This window comes from Mus musculus, chromosome 7 (assembly GCF_000001635.26).
Source record: "Mus musculus strain C57BL/6J chromosome 7, GRCm38.p6 C57BL/6J".
NCBI lineage: Eukaryota > Metazoa > Chordata > Mammalia > Rodentia > Muridae > Mus > Mus musculus.
The window spans coordinates 133,005,894-133,027,590 of NC_000073.6; the positions used below are offsets into that span (position 1 = coordinate 133,005,894).

Here is a 21,697-nt window from a genome sequence, read left to right on the forward strand (position 1 = left end):
CCAGAACCCGGCAAGCTTCCTGTTCAAGGCCTGGGATTCTGCAGCATGCCTGGGCATGAACGCCTGGGCACGAGGACGTCAAGCCTGGTCCTGTGGACTCACTTTGTCTTCTCTGCTGCTGTGACCACGTGAGGTCGAGCTGTGGATATCCAGGCTGTATTTCTTCAGGGGTGATTGCTACCCATAGCCTTTAAAAACCAAGGCCTGGCTGTCAAGGTCATGGGTTGGGTGGATGGGACCTGCTGGAAAGATCCTAGAGAGTATGTCCCTCTATGCTGTGGTCATGATGGGAAGGAAAAGGCACTGGGGCTGCAGTTCCTAGGCGCCCCCTGGGATCTCTCACTGGAGTCATGGCTCCCATCCCCATGTGAATTACATTCAGTGCTATGGTAATTAGACTGGCTACAGAGTAGACTTCCCAGCTATGAACCTAGGGACCAGCCTAAAGGTAGAGAGTAGTAAGCCTGGCTCTAGCCAAACAACCAGCCACTTTTCCATAACTGGTTTTCAATATACATTAAAAATAAACAAACAACCAAAAAAACAAACAAACAAAAAAAAAAACCTTTCCATTTTTGAGACAGGGTCTCATTTTGCAGCCCAGGCAAGCTGGAACTTGCTATGAAACAGTAACTCTGTACTGTCTACATGGTCTTAAGCTAAGAAGTCAAGCCAGCCTTATAATCTTGATGTGGATGCAGGTTATAGGAGCATCCCCAGATACTGAAGGGGACTGAAAAGATGGCTCAAGCGGTTAAGAGCACTGGCTGCTCTTCCAGAGGTCCTGGGTTCAATTCTCATCAGCCACATGGCAGCTCACAACTGTCTGTATGTAACTCCTGTTCCAGGGGATCCAACACCCTTACACAGATCTATACATGCAGTCAAATCACCAGATATACATAAATAAAAATGAATAAATTGTTTTTTTTAAAAAAGAGAGGTGCAAGCTGAATTCTTTCAAGGTCATAGAGAGGGGCAACTTGATTTTAGATTCTCGATCAGGCTCAGTGGTGTGAAGGGGACTACCTGGTCCAAGGCACCATTCCTAGCCACTGCAACAGTGACCTAAAGATCAGGCTCAGCCAGGGATTCATCCAAGAAAACGCACTAAGCTAAGAAAGACGGCCAAAACCACCTCCCTCTGTTGCTACCACAGAGCAGACCCTACCCATCAATTAAAAGCATAAGCTGGAGACTCCTCAGTCAAGAACCACACAGGCTGGGGACCTCACCAGGAAGGCTCCCTCCCTCCACGGCGGTCTTAGGCTTTGAGGCCTAAGAGAAAAAAAAGTCATGATAATAACTGTTACCCCAATGTCCTTCTGTAAACTTCCTTTGATTTTACAAGGGCTTGTTGGCTGGTCCCCAGCGTCCGCAGAACCATAGTTGAAGAGTAACGGGTGATTTATTGCTTTTGTCTTACTCCCCAGCTCGACTGGGAGATACCTGGTCACTCTTCACCATGGCCCTGTGACTCAACATATACTGATGGACATACCAGAGAAGACACGCCCTGATAGAAAACACAGGCTCCTGCGAAGCCCCGTCTTTCTTTGCAGGAACAGCCTTGAGGTGCCTCTGGCTGAGCTTTGCAAGCGCTATCCCATGGCCAGATAAGGTTCGATGAAACCCTGAGATGGCAGGGGACTCTTGGGCCTCTGCCCAGGGATGACTCAGGAGGAAAACCCTCCCAACGGAGCCTCAGGCAGAGAAACAAGCTGCGGGGACCACACTGCCCGGCTCTGGGGCCTCCCACGGATGCTCACCAGCAGCCTAGGTGGGACACCCCTTGCACACAGTAAGGGGTCGGAGAGGATGAAGACGAAGGACAGAGCCCAAGGTGAACGCCTGTCAATCAGGGCTCCCAGCATAAATCTGTGGGAAAGTCCCTGTGGCACTTGGGGTGTTTACTGCTCGTCTGTTTCCTCCATTCAATTAGGCCAGAGAAGAGAGCTCCAGGTCCCTCAGATGCAGTCGCTGAGCTCCGGGGAGAAAGAGCAGCCTGGAACATGTGTACCCAGACATCTCTCTCCCCTTTCCTGTCATGAGACTCATTTACCAGATTTGATGAATGGAGCTGTGCACCAGGCCAGCAAAGTAGGAAACCATTCTTGCAAGCTAGTGACCAAATGGCAGACAACCACCCCCTCTGCAGACACTGGTAGAATTGCACGGTAACACAGGAGAACACTGAGGACTGCATGCAGGGACCACCAAACATCTTTCCCTGGTACAGCCTGTGCCCTGTGTGGCCCCAGAGCAAGGCCTGGCTGATTCAGAGGCACGTCCTTCCTGGCCTTAGAAGAAACTTCAAGGTGCAAAATCCCAAGCCCCCGAAGTCACCTAAGCAGCTAGATCCTGATGGCTTTGCTCTGGTCTCCAGCCAGCCCTGCAACCCTGGATGCTCATAAGGTGCCTCCTTGAGCTGTGGGGCACCCCTGACAGGACAAGTAGTTCTTAAATGCTAAAACTGTGCCCATGGCAACGGAGAGGATGCCAAAGATAAACACAATTGAGACTGGAACAGACAAGAAACCTGCAGAGCCCATTGGGTAGTAGTGGTCCCTGAAGAGAGGCCTATCTTCCTTATCTCACACTGATACTGTGACGCCAAGGTCATCTGACACAGGTTTCCCTATGTAGCCCAGGCTAGATCAGAATTTATAATGACACTTCTGCCTCCCAAGTATAGGGTCATAGGTCTGTGCTTTCACGCTTGGCCTCTCCTTATGAAGACTGAGAGCATCTACTATGTTCAAGGGCCTGGAGTCCCCACACCCAGCACAGGGGCTTCAGTACAAGCTGGGGGGGTACAGGGGAAGCTTTGGCCAGCCAAAGGGATGTGCGAAGATGTGACAGTTTCTTTTAGCACCTTCAGGGCCTTTTATGCAAAAGCCAAGAGGCAGTTGCAACTGAAATGGCCACGGCCTGGGAACCCCACGCACTCAGATCACAAAGGCACAGTGAGAGCCACAGCTGACTCATGCCAGAGGGCTGGGGTTGTCTGTGGGCACTGAGTCCATTGAAATGAAGGAGCCTCATGGGTGACCCTGAGAATGGAACACATGTTCTCTTGCCCTTCCAAAGGGGGCCAGTGAGCCAGGCAGACCCAGCTCAGTTTTCTCTCCACATCACCAAGGCCAATAAGCACAGACGTTGCTGCCATTCTGAAGCTAAGGCCCAGCCCTGGACCAGCAGAAGAGGGAGGAGGCCCTGTACACTCAACTTTCTTAATTCTGCATCAGGTTTTAAGGCCCGCAAAGACAGCGACTCTTGAGGACCCTTTTGTAGGCTCACCAGCCATGAGGCCCGAAGGAGGACTTTGCCAAGTGCAGCAGCCGGCCAGCTCCCTCCCTCCTCCCCGTAGCAGTCACCTTTTCTTCTAAGTATTCTGGGCTCAAATCCCCACATATAGGAAACCACTAGAAAGCACCAAGTCATATGTATCAAAGGCAAGTTGAGAGTAAAATCCTCACACAGAGAAAGGTGCTAGGACCTGAGGCCAGCTGAACACAGCTCCTCTTGACCATTCCAGCCTATAGATGAACTGCAGAGGGGGAAGCCACTCTGCCAGGGCCCAAAACTACAAGGAAGGATGATAAGTTTGAATGAGAATAAAAAAGGTCAATAAAATAACAGACAGCGGCTCTAACACGAGGGTCAAGACCACAACTGTAGAGAGGTTACAAGAAAGTAAACTTCAACCTGGAGCCAGCACTTCTTTAGCTAGGCAGTCAGGAAAAGACACCAGGGTCATTCGGGAAAGCTTCCCCGCAGTAAAAGGTTGTGGGTCCAGCCCTCGGTGGAATGTTGAGTTTTTCTAGTGCTCCCCTCATCGAATGCTGGGAAGCCCCCAGAAGAATCTGCCTTTCTTGTGGACAGGCTCATCAGGAATGGTCTCTTGTGTTCTGGCCTGGTTCCCCGGCTCTGAGGTTTTTTTCTCTAGCCATTTAATCATTTCCTTGTTACAGGTGCTGGTAGGTTGGCCCCGGTCCTCTTGGGACCAAAGAACAGCTCACGTTCCATTTACTCAAAGGAGAATGCTCTTCACTGTAAGGATAAAATCCCCCAACGTGGAAGGGAAGAGCTCATTCCCGTGGTCAGAGCAGCTCAAGGCCAAGTGTCGTCCTGATTCAGGCACCAGACAGGGACAGGCAAGCACTTGACAGAGGTCTAGAGTCTCACACACATACAGTACACAGGTCACAGGGACAGGCAAGCACTCGACAGAGGTCTACAGAGTCTCACACACATACAGTACACAGGTCCTTCTACAGTTTTCTCCACCTAGAGTGGTGCCCAAAGGGATGAGGTGGCCATGTTCAGCATCCTTCCAAACCTGTCCACAGCATACAGAGAACTCGTCAGACACATGAAGAGATCACTGGGGTCCGGTGGGAGCAGCCGCCATCCTGATTCTGATGGTACTGGAGAATGCCACATGTATATATAAATAGCCATAGAAAATTTTTTCCCCCCAACTGACCTTAAGAGTCCTTAGTAACAGCCAGGGCAAGGAGAGAAATAGAAATGTAGAATGGAGCCTTCGGGTGCTTCGTCGGTGCTGCTACATTAGGGAAAATTGCTGGGTTACAGGGTGTGTGAGACAGCATTTCTTACAAAAGAGAGAGAGAGAGAGACTGACCCTTGGGCCTAGCTCTTGACAGGCTGTGCCTTGCTGGATTCAGGGAAGATGGGACAATGTTTGTATGATGCTCTCCTTTGGCATTTGGCAGAGAGAGGCTCAGACTCTTGGCCACGGGTGACAACATAGGGCACCATTGCCAGAAGGCTTGGTGGCTTGTGTTAGCTGGCCATGTCAGTGTGGGATGGAGAGCTGACCCACCAAGTACTATCACTCACAAAGCTCTGGCCAATAATCCTGTGCATCTGCGTGCCTCACCTCGCTGCTCTGAACTGCTTGGTTGCTGGGCTGGGCAAGACTGGCAAACAGAAGGTGACTGTGTACACACACACACCAAACAAAGCAAACATTAATGTCTCTACATTGTGTCCTAAGACCCTTAAAAAATTCCCCAAACAATCCTGCTGCAAACAGTTGACATCACCTCACCATACGGGCAGGAGAACACGAAAAAAAAAATATTCCCAGTTATCCCAAGACCCTCCACACTGGGTGAAAACCAACAGATTTGGTGAAATCAAAACGAAGAATCAGTCAAGCTGACTGACCCTGTTGCTAATGAGAAACACACAGGGCTCCACTTTAAGATCCCAGGTTGCCTCCTGGCTTGAAGGTAGGCAGGCTGCCCGGCAATGCATCTCCGATCTCTGATGCTTCTCCTTGGTCTAACCCTGTTTTCCTCTGGGGCTCAGCACCTCTCTGCCTGGAGCCATGCCTAGAGATACTCCATGAAGGCTCTTGCTGCTTTCAGCAAACCCCGATCTGGCTGTAGACTCCATGAAACCTGTCATGCAAATGCCATTCATGGAGCTGAACTGCAGCCAGGAAGCCAAGGCCCTGCCCCCAGTCCCGACAGGGTAGAGTCATAAATGGCACACAGAATGTAGGATAGGGAACAAGGATGACAACTGCTGCTCTGGGGTAGATCATTTGACAGAGAAATTTATTTGCTGGCAGACTTCCGACTGCAGGCTTGCTCGGCACTGGCTCGCTGCCATGCAAATGAAATAAAAATCAATATCCTTGGGTCTGTAAAACAGTGTGTCAACAATCACACTCCAAACAACTTATATAATATCCTTCACCCTATACCCAAATAGCAGTGAGTGTTTTCTACTCGGGTGCTATACAAAATAAACAGAAAGAAGGGGGGGGGGTGCAATTCTCCAGGACCTCCTCCTTCAGCAAAACCTTTCCAGGACTTCAATGAGGAGATAATCTTTCTGTGATTATGACCAAACCCTTCCGTTGCTTAGCAACACATAATTAAGGAATATGTTTTCAGATCCGCTTTGCAAGCCCAGCCATTATCAGATGAAATTACTGGAGCAACAAATGTCATCGCCATGCAAATTAGTTGGTTGCAAAGAAAGAATGTTTGACTGAGAAAGAAGGCATGGCCCCTGAAAAAAAAAATTCTGACACCCCCCCCCCAGGGGTTTCAAAGGCAAAGTATATAATCACAATTTAAAAAAATAAGAATAGGGAAGGGAAACAAAGCCAGAATCACTAGGCAAGAGAAAAACAAGAAAAAACAAAAACAAAAACAAACAAACAAAAATCACAACCCAAACTGTTAGCCAGTCTCTTTCAGAAAAACAGGTTCTCGAGGGCTGAGTCGTTTAGTCATGACAGCAACTCTATGCTGTCCTTCATAAAGCAAACAAACAAACAAACATACAACAAAACAAAAATAATCCATCTCAGAGAGGTTATTTTTGAGGATATTGTAAAAAAATATAGTCTTTCTCACTCCACTATCCCTGTCCTAAACACTACATATTTTAAATTAATTTTTAAACTTTTTTGAGTGCTCAGTGGTTAAGACCACTTGCTACTCTTGCAGAGGACCTAGGTTCAGCTCCCAGAGCCTCGCTGGGACAGCTAACTGCAGCTCCAGTACCAGGGGATTTGATGCCCCCTCTTCTGGCTTCTGCAAGCCCTGGCACGTGTACGCATACAGGAACTCGTACATACACAGACAGCAACATAGAAAAAAATTAATAGAAATGATTTGACTTCTGAGCTATGCAAGGGAGGCAAAGGAGAGAAGAAGAAAACTGATGAAGGCTTTTCAGTCAGGATTCTAGAGTTAAACACTAACTGTTTGAGACATCCACCACGAAGTTTAACCAGTGTCCAATGAAAAGCACGTAGTGACTCACGCTTGGCTTCTGCCTTGAAGAAAACCACCTAGCATCCACCCCCTCTCTACTCGGAAATAGTATCTTCCCCCACGAACAAGCAGAGTTCCCAACAGTACTTTCTAAAATGAGAGGCTAAGTCTGTTTTTCAAATAGTTCTAAGGGATTTCAACATTTGCTTTGTTTAGCCCACAACTGTGGAAACAGACACTGTCTTATCAGCGGTAGATAATCTCTGCCTTTGATACTGTGTGCTGGCCTTGCAGAGGGGTGCTGTCCACAGCACCAGGCGCTCTTCCCAGCATATTATCCACGAGCAACTTACAGGGGCATTCTGTCAGATGTTCCTGACTTTTCCAAAGCCATCCAACCGAACTAGAGAACCACCCCTCTCGTATATAAAATGGAACAGTCACTCAGAATGGCTTCTGATCCTCTCCGGAACACAGCTATGTATCGGTACCAGAAGGAGCTATCTGCAAACAAACTGGGGCTTAACCTAATACATAAATCTGCGGAACTCAAGAGTAGCCCGTGGGAGGAGGGAATTGGCAACACTCCACTGATGCTTTGGTGTGGTGTGGTGTGGTGGGGAGTATGTTGGGGTGTGTATGTGTGTATGTGGGGGGTAGGGCTTGCAGGGGGGGGGTGTTGAGGAGGGGTGGGGGGATGCTGGTGTGTGTGTGGGGGGGGGGGTGGCAGGATGAGGGTTGTGTGTGACAAGACAGACACTATCTGTGCTTTAAACATGACCAGTAGGAATATGGACATACTATTCCCGTCTCAAACCTCTATGCTTTCCCTGCCCCCGATCTCCCAGCCATAAAGTTACTTGGTTCTGGAGTTAGCATGGTTGACACGATGATGGGAGCCCCAGTCCGCCGGGCCACCTTCTGGTACGGTGAATGAGGTGTGTGGAGACTTTGGCTGACTGGTGGCAGGGTAGACGGCTCCACGGGGGCTGCTCCAGGTTTCCGCAGGAGCTGGGGGCTGCCGTGCGGGCTGGGCAGCGGAGAGGCGGTCATGCTGCGTTCCCTCTTAAGCAGTTCCATGGGCACCGTGTACGAGGTGGAGTAGGCAGTTCTGGGATTTGAGTGAAGGGGAGCAGAGGGGCCTGGGTTAGCAGTCAAGGCTACCCCAGCTTGTGAAGGATATGAGGAGGCCAGCCGTGCTGTTAGGGCACAGGGGGTAGGAGAGCTATATCCAGAGTTGGAGGGTAAGTGGGGGGTTTGGGACCCCACCACTGGGGTGGAATAAGTAGCTGCTGTCTCCAAGAGGTGCTGGGAAGGTGCACTGGAGGGGCGGCGACCTAGATCTCCAGCTCGGGGAGAGGGTGTCTGCAAAGGTCCAGCAGGGTGAAACTGCAGGGCTGTGGTACCCAGTGAGGCCATGTCATTGGGCAGCAGCTCACTTCGGTGGCTGAAGCTACTGGACCTATTGCGGGGTAGAGGGCCCGTCCGGTCCTGTCTCCGAAACTGCATCTCTGTCCTGCAGCTGCTGGCTAGGCGGCTTAGGACTCGGGCCTGGCCCAGGTTGGGTGCAACAGACTTGATGTCAGCATCCTCCAGGGTGGCCAAGACAGCTGGGGAGTCAAAGCCTTGCTGTAACAGGGCTGCTAGGGTGGCCTCTGCCACACCCTCTGCCCTCAGCAGGGCCAAAAACTCAGGGTACATGGTCCTCTTGCCCCCAGGTCCTTGGAATGTAGACAAGTCAGCTTCGTAATTCTCATAAGCCAGCTTTGAATGGATGCTTTCTCGGGTAGGCCCATAGCCTCTATTCAGGGAACCCGGGGCCACCCCCGTGCTGTTCTCAGTAGGGACAGCTGAGCTGGGGTCCACAACCAGGCATGTTGGGGCCACCTGTCTGGCAGGGGTTGAGTCAACAGGTCTTTCGCAGATATCGTTGTAGACCTGACTGGAGTTGGGGGAATAGGTAGGTACCTCTATCCCTAATCTGGTATCAGGCTGTTCCCTTCCATACCTCCCAGGAGATGGAGCCCTGCCGTGTGTCCGCTGGCCATGCGGGACAGTTTTACCCCCAGATTCCGGGTACAGGTGGCCAGTGTCCTGCAGAGCAGGTAACTGGCCTTGTACCTGCTCCCATGGCATTCTGCTGCCAAGCATTCCGTAGCTGGGCACCGGCCGGCTGGTTCCTGGGTCCCGATAGAAGGGAGGCTCCTTGGGTACCCTGGTGCCCCTGGATGGGTCGCCATAGTAGTCTTGTGGCAGCACGGAGCCACGGCCAGACATCACTGCCTGCCTGCTGTCGTAGAAGGTGAAGTCAGGCACGGAGCCCTTTCTTGATGCCAGTGAGTTATAAAAAGCTTCCCGGGACAGGTAGGACTCAGTATCCTGGGCACGATGGTTTAGCAGCTCGCACCAGGTCCCTTCTCCAGGGCCATACGTCAGAGAACTTCTCCTCCCTGGAGGTCCAGCATTCTCCCAAGGGCCCTCATACCAGCCAGCAGCATCCCAGCTCTGAGAACGGCCAATATTGATGTGCCTGCTGGGAACCGGCATTGGCAGAGCAAATGACTACAGCAAAGGCAGGGAGGAAGCCTTTCTTTATAAATCTTCAATTACATACATCCAAACCAGACCTGGCCACACGCGAGCCCTTCCGAGACGGCAGGAACAAACAACTGGGGGTTTCTGTTTCAAGGCACGACCTAAATTATTAATCCTCTGAAACCTTAGTAGGCAAAAAGCAGACTCACGGTAACTTTGCCTCACTCCCCAATGGTAGCCCGCAAGGTCTGTCCTGTGTGCTTCTAAGCCCAGGCAGGAGGCTGTGCTCCAGCCTGCTGGGCCCCCTTTCCAGTGGCTGTGCTCACATGGCCCCCTCAGCTCTTGCAGCGTGAGGATTAGGAGCTAAATAAAACCCCTAAAGCTTTTGTTCCATGTGACATCTCGGACTGATGAAGCTGGCTGCTTGCTTTAGCCAGGCCTTACAGGCAGCTGGAATGATCCCACATGGCTTTGCCCCGGAGTCTGATCCCTCCCCCCACCCCATCCTTGCCTGGGTCTCTCTCATCCCTCTTGGGGGAGCCTCTGACCAGTGTCCTCTTCACTAAGTGCAAGAGAAGCAAACTGGAACTACTTAGCTGTCCATCCAGTCCTAATCCCTCTGCGAGAGACATTACATTAATCTAGCAGCACACAGCTACAACAGATCAAATGGAGAGCCCCCGGGACCGATTCCAGAATGGGAGGTATTCTGGGAGGCAGGGACTCTGTCCAACCCTGGAACCTGACTTCCAGGATTCTGGTTATAGATCAAATAGGTTATATAGCCCAAACCCAAATTCTCTCTACCTTTAAATGGTAAGATTCTTTCATACCACAGAGAAAAAGACAAAGTATGGGTTAGGACCTGGAATTCTCACTGTAAGACAACAACAGGGATTGGGCTGAGTAGTGGGTTGGCCACCAGGGAAGAAAAACAGGAACTCTTGTGTCTCCCATCTCAGTCTGTGCGGCACGTACAAAGCTCCCTCTTGACACCATTGTGTTAACAGATTTCACAAAATAAACTGAGGGGGTAATCAAGAAGTATATTTAAATGAGTTCATGTAGCTAACTGTACACAGCCACAAGACCAAAAAGTTCTCGCAACTAGACAAATGCTAGCCATTTAAAAGGAAAACAAGAAATGAAAAACAAATATGAGAAATATGGAAACTTACTTTGAGGTGGAAATTTAGATAACAGTACCATTTCTATTAAGTAGGTTTATGGTCTTTCCATCCTTTCACCATGCCCATGCCCAGTCCCCAATATCCAACACAAATTCCAGGAGAAGAGCTGTGTCACACTCCTCCCTAAAGGGTCCTGATCCAGCCAAACCAGCCTTCAAGAAGCCACAGATGTCACCTTCCCAGTGTGGCTGTGACCAAGGCTGGACCACTGTGCAATTAACCCGAACACAATTAACCCGCAAAGACTAGGGACCACCACGCTGGCACCACAGCCCCCATTCCTGACCCAATGTCATACGAGATGGAAATTTCCTGGTACTCAGAATGAAAACCCGGGAACGACAAAGCATCATTGTAAAGCCTCGGACGGCCACTCATCAACTACAGCCATACCTTCTTGGGCCAGTGTCAGGAACCTACCCACAACACACTGTGACTGATGACAGGCAGAGAGGGCCAGGTAAAGAAGGCCAAGGGGGCCAGGCATGGTGGCGCATGCCTTTAATCCCAGCACTTGGGAGGCAGAGGCAGGCGGATTTCTGAGTTCGAGGCCAGACTGGTCTACAAAGTGAGTTCCAGGACAGCCAGGGCTATACAGAGAAACCGTGTGTGTGTGTGTGTGTGTGTGTGTGTGTGTGTGTTTGGGGGGGGGGGGGTATGCCAGGACACACCCAAGCCAGGATTTACAATTCTCTGCCTCTAAGCAGGTTCATTGGGGGGGGGGGGGGGGGGCAGAAAGCACGGGAAACAGTACAGAGCCTGGGACACCATACACGCCAGCTCACTGAAGTAGATAGTAGTAGTCTGTCAGGGTCCAGGGAAGGTGAGCTGGGGAAGCTGTTTGCAGGGTTCTCTACTTGGCACTATTCAGAAGAACATCCCAGCAAGCAGACAGGTGGGGGAGGGGGGGGTGTGTGCCAGTGTGCACACACATACACTGACACAGAAAGGGTGCTAATGTCTGGGCCCAGGGGTTTTTTGAAGCAGAGCACTAAACCTCATGGAGATGAATGTGTCTCTACTGCATAACTGGCTAGCGAACACAGCTGACCAAGCAAGATGGATATCCCAGGTTATCACCCACCCTTCACAAGCAAGGGATTCAAAGTAAGACAAGGCACTCACCCAGTTGCCAGGCCAACTGGGGGGGGGGGGGGCATCAATTATATACCTGGCCACATGTGAGTATCACAGGTACTGATGACATCATACCAAATACTGAGGAATGAAGAGTCGGGATCCCGTCTGGGGTCATAGGTCATAGCAAAGCTGGGCAAAGAACTCCCAAAGCTGGGGTCACTGTGCCCTCCTGGGATGAGGAAAGGGAACCATATTTAACAAAGTAATTCTGGAAGTTTCTGGGGATCATCGGACCTGAAAGTACCAGCAATGCCCACTGAGGAGAAGACTTTGATGATGAGGTGGTATGCTCCAGTCATAGCTGGATCTGTGGCCTTCAAAGGCTGGCAACTATTCAGTCCTTCTTGGGTATTCCCCTCTCTCAAGACAAGATACAGCATTAACGCCAATGCAGGGTGTTTGTAGTGTGGACAGACATGTAGGCAAAACACCAGACCTCTCCAGACATAACTAGATCTGGGAAATGCTCTATCAATCCCCTGTGGCTCTGGGTGCCTTACCCGTTTGCTGTCAGGGGTTTTGTTAACGGCCAGGTCCACAAATCTAAATAATGTAGAATTACTAATATGAGACTAGGTCAAGAAGAACTAAGAAGCCAGCAATGACGTAGGCAGCCCCTGAGACTATGCAAAGGTGTGATCATGCAGCCAGGGAGGTGGCAGCAGATGACAGGCCCTGCTCGTTGCCCCTCTGAAGTAGAATCAGGGGGTCCAGATTCCATTCCCAGCAACCTGCTGCAGCTGGTTCTGTCTGGAAGCCAATCAAATTAACGAAGCCTCAGCTCACCAAAATATTTCGACAGATGTTTTCTCCTGTTAGACCGAAAACGCCTGTGCTTGGACTTAATCCTTCCCAAATAACCCTGGAAGTTGTTTAAAAAACCAAACCAAACCAAACCAAACAAACAACTAAACCAAACCAACTCATCACAGCATTTGAGAAAGGACTGATTTCCTGAGAAATCTCATGCTGTCTGAAAAGGGCAGGATGGGTCCAGTTTCTGAAGGCTAACGAGTTTCAGGGATATAGCCTTATCCAAAAAACAAAAACAAAAAAATCCTCTCTGGGGCTGGAGAGAGGACTCCAGCACCCACATGGCAGCTCAGAACTGTAACTCCAAGATCTGACACCCTCACCCAGACATACACCAGTGCATATGAAATAAACCCAACAAAGAGTGGACTGTGAAAAAGAACTGAGTGGCTGACACGGAGTGGCAAGTGGTGTCTGCTGGCAGCCTGTTCCCGAACTCTGCAATAGAAGGCGCAACTCGAGCTTAGGGAAGAGAACTGGCAGATGAGGGTCAAGACACCCCATGGGCAGGCCTCGAAAAATACCCCCTCCCCAAAGCACTTCACAACCAGTCAACCAGCTACAAAACTACTTTAAGCCAGAAGGGTGACTGAGAGGAATCACCTAAAAGACAAAATCAGACAGCACCATCAGTGCCAAAGCCATCCAAATGTGAAGGTCACTTGGCCCTTCTTCAGGGCCCCCTGCAGCTTCCTGCTCACCTGGTGGGATGACGCCTGTGGGTAGCTCTCAGTCTCTTGGGAGTTGCTTGGGCTTGGTGGGCAGCTGGCCCCAACCTGGGATGCTATGGAGGTACCCGAGACACGGAAGCCCTAAGCCAGGCCCCCAGTGTCGGTGCTCTTCCAACACCTAGGCCATGCACGAGACTAATGAAGCCCTGAGAATAAAGAACCTGCTGGGGGAAGTGGGGCCTCTTGTCCCTCATGGACACCAGGACAAAGTGATGGCCGTGGCCTCCCATAGCCAGCGGTGCTGCTCAGGTCAGTGGGTTACACATTGCCTTCCAGCTGAGACAGAGGCAAAAATAGGCCCTAGCTGTGCCTACCTCCTACTTTTAAACGTGGACAGGCTGTGCTTGCCTTTTCCCTTTTTCAAAATCCCAGTTTTCTTTGAAGGTAAGTGATCTAGAGTTTGTGTTGAAATGCAGCGTTCCTGCCTTTAACAACAGCAACAACAAAAAATGGCCTTTTCTCTTGTGTACCCAATGTTCTTTACTAAAGAAAGGTGTTACTTCTATAAAGCACTGGGAAAAGAGCCACAGGAAATGTGGGTGGGGCTTAAAGCACTTTTATTCAAATGGCAGGAGCACAGGAATTAAGAGCTGTGACCCAAGGTCGGCTCAGCTGTCAAGAATAAAGCTTTCACCACAAACAGGGTGTTCTCGCCACTTCTTGGCTAGAGCGTTAAGGCTGGGGAGCATATTTACCCTGCTCCAAAGAGACTCTGTGTGTGTGTGTGTGTGTGTGTGTGTGTGTGTGTGTGTGTGTTCATTCGACAGCCAGGGCATGGGCTGCAAAGCTCTTCCATGGGACCAGGAAGGATGAGTGTCCACCCTCTTTGTGGAATCTGTGCTTCTCACAGTGCCAGTGGGAAGGGAGGGAGGGAGGAACACTATGTTTTACATGTGCCTCTCTGAGGAGTAAGACACGTGGGAAGAGGGATAGTGGATGGGGAGAGCCACCACCCACAAGCACGGGCCACCTTCAAAGATTCTTTCCAGGAAGCCACAGAATCACAGTGGCACACGGGATGCTCTCGACAGACAGAAGGAGAATGAACACAGCAAAAGCTTAGCAAGAGATCCGACCACTGCTCGGGTCACATCAAACAACCGTCTGGGCAGCGTGACATAAGCCAAACTGCACTGGTCCTGCTGCACACTCTAACACCTGTAGCTTCTGAAAGGGAAGAAGGGCAATGCTCAGTGGGCCAAGTCCATCTCCTGATTCAGCAGTCCATGGGTCTATGGCTGCCTGCAGACCTACTATATAGCTAAGATGACTGTCCTGGCTCCTCCCTAGGAGATCATCGCTGTCCTAAATATGACTAAGAGGAAGGAAATGCACCAATAAGAAACCAGGCTGGGAAGATGACCGGGTGACCCTAGCCAGTACTGACTGGCAGGGTGACTGAGCTCAAGTAGTAATGGAATCAGGGCACCAGTGCCCAGAGTCTACTGGAAGTGGTGGGTGACAGCAGCAACCAAAAGAGCAAACTGGAAAAGAGCAGGGCATCCCGTGCTGGGGTCTCCAATGGTACCACACATCACTGAGCCCCAGTGGAGAAGCGAAGTGGCCCACATCAGAGATGGAACGAGCCCAGGAACAACACTTGCACCAGACCAGTGATAAAGGGAGAGTGAATTCAGCCTGGAACTTGAGTCTTCTCGCCAAGGTAAGGCCTGTCCAGGACTGGACGACACTGTGAACCTACTCCCCAGGTGCCGGGAGGCTGGACTCCCACAGGCGGAGTCAGTGCTCCTATTCTCAAATAAGACAATACAGGATTTTTATCACTTGCAGATTATGGCTCCAGCTTCCCTGTCTGAGCATTTCTTTACAATGCTGAGCATGATCTGGGACACTTGTTTGTATTGTAGAGTTTTGAGCCACGTCTAGTTGACTATTGTATATTTATTTACACAGCCAAAGTAATTGCAGCTAATCACTTAATTACTGGAAATGTGCATAATTGCCTGATCTCAACATATAATTAAAATGTACAGCAACATTATGAATCCCATTTTTAAGATGTAGGTTTGGGAGCCTCCGAAAGACGGCTTGTTGAAAATGATCAGGAGGGCCTGTGGACTGTAGGATTCAAGCCCACTCCTATGCAAACCCAAACAAATCCACAAAGGCATAATACATTCAATAAAAGAGGGACAGGCGAAACCAAACAGCATCTTGAATGTGGAAATTCAAATAAGAAAACCAAACATGACACAAACTGCTCCTTCTGTACAGGTGCTGTGTTGGGCAGGCCACAGACAGGCCACTGGAGAAGCCCCATTAGCCAACCCATGCCACCATGCCCTCCGCGGGCTTTGAGCTGATTTCTTCCACAACTCGGAAACAAACATCTAGGGGATGTTAGACCAATACAGGCACCTGCTGGGGTGCTCAGCCACCGTGGTAGGCAGATCCAACTCAGAGTGGGAAGACACTACCCGTGAAAGCACCCTGGCTTGCCTCTGCAGCACTTTCTGTGAGCTTCTTGGTGACCAAGAGGACACAGAGAAGCCACACATTTCTTTTATTCTGTGCCTATGAGAGTACTCAGGAGAAGTCTGTGATCACAACTTTTATGTAAAAGCAGTTCACAACACTTCCGTGTATTTCCTGTATTTCTTTTGCTTATCCTAACTCAGCTGATACCATGCTTGAAACTCGTTTCCACCACATTTCTAAAGAAACGCTCAAACACAATGAACTAAAATACCTACTTTATTTTTTTTCTCACACTTCAACAGCTATAGGAAAGGATTGTGTTTAGGGAGTGACTCTATCCTAGCCCATTGTAAGATGTTCATAGGCAAAGCCATAGAGGAGTACTACATACAGTTCTACAGACCCAAACCTTGGCTTAGCTCTGCAAGGCTGGAGTGACAGCAAGCCTGCTCTCTGACCCATAAATATTTGGGAAAAGCCCAACTACCCTGGCATGATCCAATACAGTATTCAAATCCTCTGGTAAGTGCAATCCACAAATGCACTGCGTCAATTATGTCAGCAAACCAGAGAGAAGAAAGGCATACATCAGAGAGAAAGCAGGTTCAATCTAGGGATGAACAGCCCGTGTTATCAAAGGCTGTTCTGTAATTATTCCATACAACGTACTCAAGGATTGTCTGAGAGCAGGCATCAAGAAAGCCAGCGGAGAACAAATTACAGATATCAAAAAGGGTCAATTACAAAAGCACATTAAAATCTGGCTTTTAAGTAAGCCTCAAAGATTTTATTATTCCAGATGATTTGGATGGAGTCCCAAAGACTTTGGCTGCCTCTTCAACATGGAGCAGAGATGTACTCTGGCTATGTATATGTGAGTGACGGTTCACATTCCACGTCAAGGTAGAGAGAAAGATGGGGCTTCATTCAGGTCGTGGTCCCTGGCATTAACTCAGAGGGGAACACGCAAGCATCCCCTAAAGAGACTAGGAAGAGGCTGAGTGGGCTTCAGTGGAAAGTTCTGGAGACGAATCCTCACAGGGGCGAAGCTAAAATTTCATCTGGTCAGCTCCTATGGCACTGAGAGAAGCTCACCCAACTCTGCCAAGGGATCCCAGAAACAGGGATGGATGGGCACCGGGTAGCAGGTGTTCGACGAGAGAGGCTTAAGGGATGGTTAGCACTATCAAGACCAGCAGAAGGCAGCTCTCCAAAACTCAGGGTGAAAGGCTTGCTACAGAATGTAGGAGACATGTGCATTTAATCAATTAAAAACAAAACCAAAGCTGGATATGGTGGTAGCACTCACCAATTAACCCAGTACTAAAGAAACTGAGACGAGAGGATTGGTCAAGGACAGCCTAGTATACACAGCAAAACCTCATTGCAAAAAATAGCACTGACTGCTCTTCCGAAGGTCCTGAGTTCAAATCCCAGCAACCACCTGTAAAAGTGATCTGACACCTTCTTCTGGTGCATCTGAAGACAGCTACAGTGTACTTATTTATAATAGTAAATAAATTGTTGAGCCAGAGCAAGCAGGGAATAAGCGAGCGGTGTTGACCGGAGAAAGCGGGGTTGAGCGGAGCAAGCAGAGATGAAGTCTTAAAATTCAATTCCCAACAACCATAAGAAGGCTCACAACCATCTGTATAGTTACAGTGTACTCTTATACATAAACATGTAGCCGGGCGGTGGTGGCACACGCCTTTAATCCCAGCACTTGGGAGGCAGAGGCAGGTGGATTTCTGAGTTCAAGGCCAGCCTGGTCTACAGAGTGAGTTCCAGGACAGCCAGGACTACACAGAGAAATCCTGTCTCGAAAAACTAAAAAAAATAAAAATAAATAAATATATAATAAACCTTTTTTAAAAATAGCAAAGTGCTGGGCAGTAGTGGCACACGGCTTTAATCCCAGCACTGGGGAGGCAAAGGCAGGCAGATTTCTGAGCCAGGTCTACAGAGTGAGTTCCAGGACAGCCAGGACTATACAGAGAAACCCTATCTCAGAAAAACAAAAGAAAAAAAGAAAAAAGCAAACCAACTATTCCACCTACCAAACATCCTCCAGGACGGAATATTGCAGCAAAGGGCAGAACAGGCTATCTTATCTGGAAGTCTAAGTTCAACAGGCACGGTGAGAATGCACAGCTATGTGGTAGGTGTACAACGCCTTCAGTCTAAACAGCAAAATCTACAGAGAGCAGAGCTCTCAGAACGGCTAAAGAAGAGCTGTCTTGGGAACCAGTCACAAATCATCAACTAATCAATAAAACAGGTGCTACCTATCCAGACCAATCACTCCTTCCGGTCACATCCGCATCAGCTGTGACTTTCTTAGACAAACAGGACCACAGGTGAGGAGCTACACCTGGCATACTTCAAAGCATGACTGCTCCTAATTCTGCAACACCACTCCCATTTAGATAAAGATGGCACTGAACTTTCCATTCTAAGTTATGGCCGAAGATAACCAGTCACAGATATAGGATGGGTGAGAGTTAGTGAGCCATGTTTGGGACAGAGAACATGATCAATAAATAGCTGGCTCAAGTCTTGAGTTGTGGAAGTTGACTCACTAGAGGCTTTCTGGAGAGAGGATTTGGCATCTAACCCCAGTGAAGGTTTCTCTGCTAAAAATAAAAGTCAATTTCTGCAATCAGGTGAGGCCAGATTGTGGACTATTCGGTGAGCCACTAGGTCCCAAATCTTCCATCACATTGATCTTTCCAAAGTCTAAAAAAATGCCAGGTTATTGTCTGAGACTCAGACAACCAAACAGAATACAAAACCCCCGACGGCTACACAAACGGACATGATAAACCCAAGATAGCTGCAAACAGACCCATGCAGGAGACACGCACATGTAATCTGCATCAGATGAACCTGGGGGGGGGGGGGAGAAGGATTGTGCTATTGTGGTTATGTAGGAAACTGTCCTAAAAGGACACACATGCCATAGCGTGGTAACAGGAAACCACTGCCATCTACAAGCTTGTTTCAGAGTTTCAGATACTTCTGGAAACAATTCACACACACACACACACACACACACACACACACACACACACACACACACACACTTTACCTCATTTAAAAAAAAATAAACAAATGTTATCTGTTAGTAAACACAGTTGGAAGACTACTGGTATTCATGACGCCAGCCCTTCAGTCTTTCTATAGGGCTTAAACCATCTTGTCAGAGACCAATAGCAAAATCTAGTGATTTTAATGTTTACTTTTAAAAACCGGTTAAATGCCAAGCTCCATAAACTAAACTATAGCAGAACCCAAGGGACATGGGGGTGGAGCTCATGCATACTTTGCACAGAGTGCTCAAGGGCTGTCTCAAACAGAATGGCTTTGATGTCCCCATCCCATGTGGCTTGAGCTACATCTATTTAAAGGACAAGCAATTCCATATGGGTGGCTGCAGGGGAAGTTGTGGGGGGGGGTGTGGCCTGCCTGAGAGCTGGTGTGGCAGCTTTGCCTGTGTGCCCTCTGCTACAGGCTGGAATACACCTAACATACCAAGAGCCAAGCTAGCCTTGAAAACACTCCTAGACAAGGCTAGTCCTGCAGCACTGACTGCAGGCTGGCACAGCCCGTATAAACCCCGAGTTGCAGGTTTGGCGGGCCTTGCTCCTCACTAATTAGGAAAGGACAGCGCTTAATCAATGTTTCAGAGTTTTATCCCCGGGTTTCCATTAGATTTTAATTATGTTTATTTTTTCCTTTCATGAATAAAACACTTCCAGACATTTTCAAAAATACTGAAGACTTGAAAACATCAAGAGGGCTAGAGTGGGTTCCTCGGAAATATCTTGGAATTCATTGTTGTAAATATCTTAATAGAAAACAGATAAAGTCGAGAAACTTCAGGAAGCTAAAAAAGCTGGTCCTGATATATGGTGTCTTTCATATGCAAAATAACCCTAGGTATACAGGGGTGGGGGAAAGGTACCTCACAGCCTACAGCCCTCCCTCATGTTCCACCCAGCCCCCACACAAACCAAGGACCAGCCAAGAAAGTGGGGTGCCACAAAGCCAGTACCTGAAAAGGTTAGGGGTGGGGAGACTCTGGGGGTCCTAGTGTCAGAGTGTGACACAGCCAGGCCCAGCTACCTCAAATGAGCAGCTCTGAGAGGATCTGCGTGAGGGGCTACGTGTCTTTCAAGAAACCCCCGCCAACCGTGCTGGCTCTTACCTTCACAAATCCTGTCCAATCGCTGCCGCTTGACTTTGTGCTTATCCACAAGGGCCATTCTTTATCGAACTTTGCAACTCTCTGATTCAAAAGGCAAAGCAGTCCGCTAAGAACTTAGGGGAATTCGCAGGAGTCTGCGTGCATTGCGCCACTATGAACCCTGAAACAAGGAGAAAAGAAGCCTTAACTCTGGAGACCTCCAGGACACAGGCTGACAGGTCATTCACGACTTCCTGTCGCTCTCTAAGTAAGAGGGGACAGACCTGCTCTTCTGGCGTGTGGTGCTTGCTCTCCTCCCAAAACATGGGTGGAGGCTGCTCCCTCCATGCGAGCCTTAGCAATCTCCTGTTTTCTACCCTGCATCAGTTAGAAAGCAAGCAGGCATCGAGAGGGACGTTTGCCACGCATTGCTGAAAACAGCAAACGGCAGTGTATGGGCCTCTCAACTATAGGCACCAATTGCAGACCAACTTCAATTATTTCAACTCCAAGGCCAGGGACCAAGAGACAGCTAGCTGGATCTGCCATTTATTTCTCTGAACTACAAAAGTTCTGCACAACCAGGAGACAGTCTCACAGACAGCTCTGGAACACTGGGCTGTATGTAGGTCCTAAGTGCACAGTGGTATGCTACCAAGCACACTCTGGCTACCTCCACAGAGGCTCTCTGGAGGCCTGCACTGCGCAGTCTTTACAGTTGCTTTCTTTCCATGAAGGACTCGCAGGGGCCACACACCAAAAAAAAAAAAAAAAAAAAACAACCAAACAAACAAACAAAAAAACCCCACAACACAGAGCAGCACAGCACAACGCAACACAAGCTCCCTGCTACACTGTGTAAGAATGGGCCTGCCCATGCCATCTTCTAGAACCTTCCTCAAATGGGGGCTTTTAATCCCACATTCCTCAGCTGGTTGAGCAGTGGCTGTTAAGCCTTTTCTAAGCCTTCTCGCTGACTCAGAGGAGGAAGAGCCTGTTCCACGTATGCTAGGATCCAAAGAACCCTGTCTCTTTAAGCACCAGCTCACAAATTACCAGGCCGGGCTCCACTGACTCTCTCCTTCAAAACTGCAGCCTGTCAATCACTGTGAGAAGAGTGGGGACCCATTCTCTGGTCTCCTGTTCTTCACTGCAAAACTTCACAATGAGTATTGTTTTAAATCTAACAGCAATCCATGTGTACACACACACACACACACACACACACACGTACGTACGTGTGCACGCACACATGCACATGGGGCTATTCTCAGCTAGCAGGTGAATTGTGCAGAGAAAGATGAGGATGGAAGATTAAGGCTTAAGAGAAACCTGGTGGTGTATGGGCATCAATTATGCTGAATGCTGGGAGTTCCTTTATCAGACACAGGTCTAAACTACTAAAAGGTAGGCAAGTTCAATTTGGCTAGAAAAGCATCCTAAAGATTTATAGCAATAATTATGTGAATTTGAGGAAAGGGAGAAATAGAAAAAGTACAGTTTCTAACCCTATAAATAATGATCAAAACAGCCAAAAGGACACCAAACTCTAACACAGGCAACTGCCTAAAACAAGCCAGTCACCACACGTACAGAAGTATAGAACTCTGCTGTCATCGTTCCTGGGCTCTTTCATGAAGGTAGCCAGCCATGTGTGAACAAACCCCTGACTCAGGGAAAATGGAGATGGGATAGAAGAACCAAGACCTACAAATGTCAACCATAAATGCACATCAGAAAGCCTAGGCTAGCTCTTTTACTTTCTTGAGGCTGGGGCTCCAATGTCCACACTACAGTGAGGCACCTCCTAGACTCTGGTATGAAAACCCAAGCCTCATTATCTACCCCATCCAAAGGACAAGCTAATATTGGTGAAGGGCTACAGAGATAAAAACCGCC

General features: G+C 49.0%; 1 protein-coding gene across 15 annotated transcripts in view; it reads right to left on the reverse strand.

Moving 5' to 3' along the window:
- Ctbp2 (C-terminal binding protein 2) overlaps positions 1–21,697 on the reverse strand; it is a 137,012-nt gene that overhangs the window by 18,896 nt on the left and 96,419 nt on the right. For 8 of the 15 annotated variants that reach the window (XM_006507308.4, XM_030242064.1, XM_030242065.1 and 5 more), the window contains one exon: positions 19,820–19,979. The exons of 6 other annotated variants lie outside the window; for them this stretch is intronic. In XM_006507308.4, the coding sequence (XP_006507371.1) occupies positions 19,820–19,877 (58 nt within the window). In that variant the 5' untranslated portion in view covers positions 19,878–19,979. Of the gene's footprint in view, positions 1–7,624; positions 9,355–19,819; positions 19,980–21,697 lie in introns of those variants that run through there. One more of the 15 variants, NM_001170744.1, reaches the window with a different exon arrangement.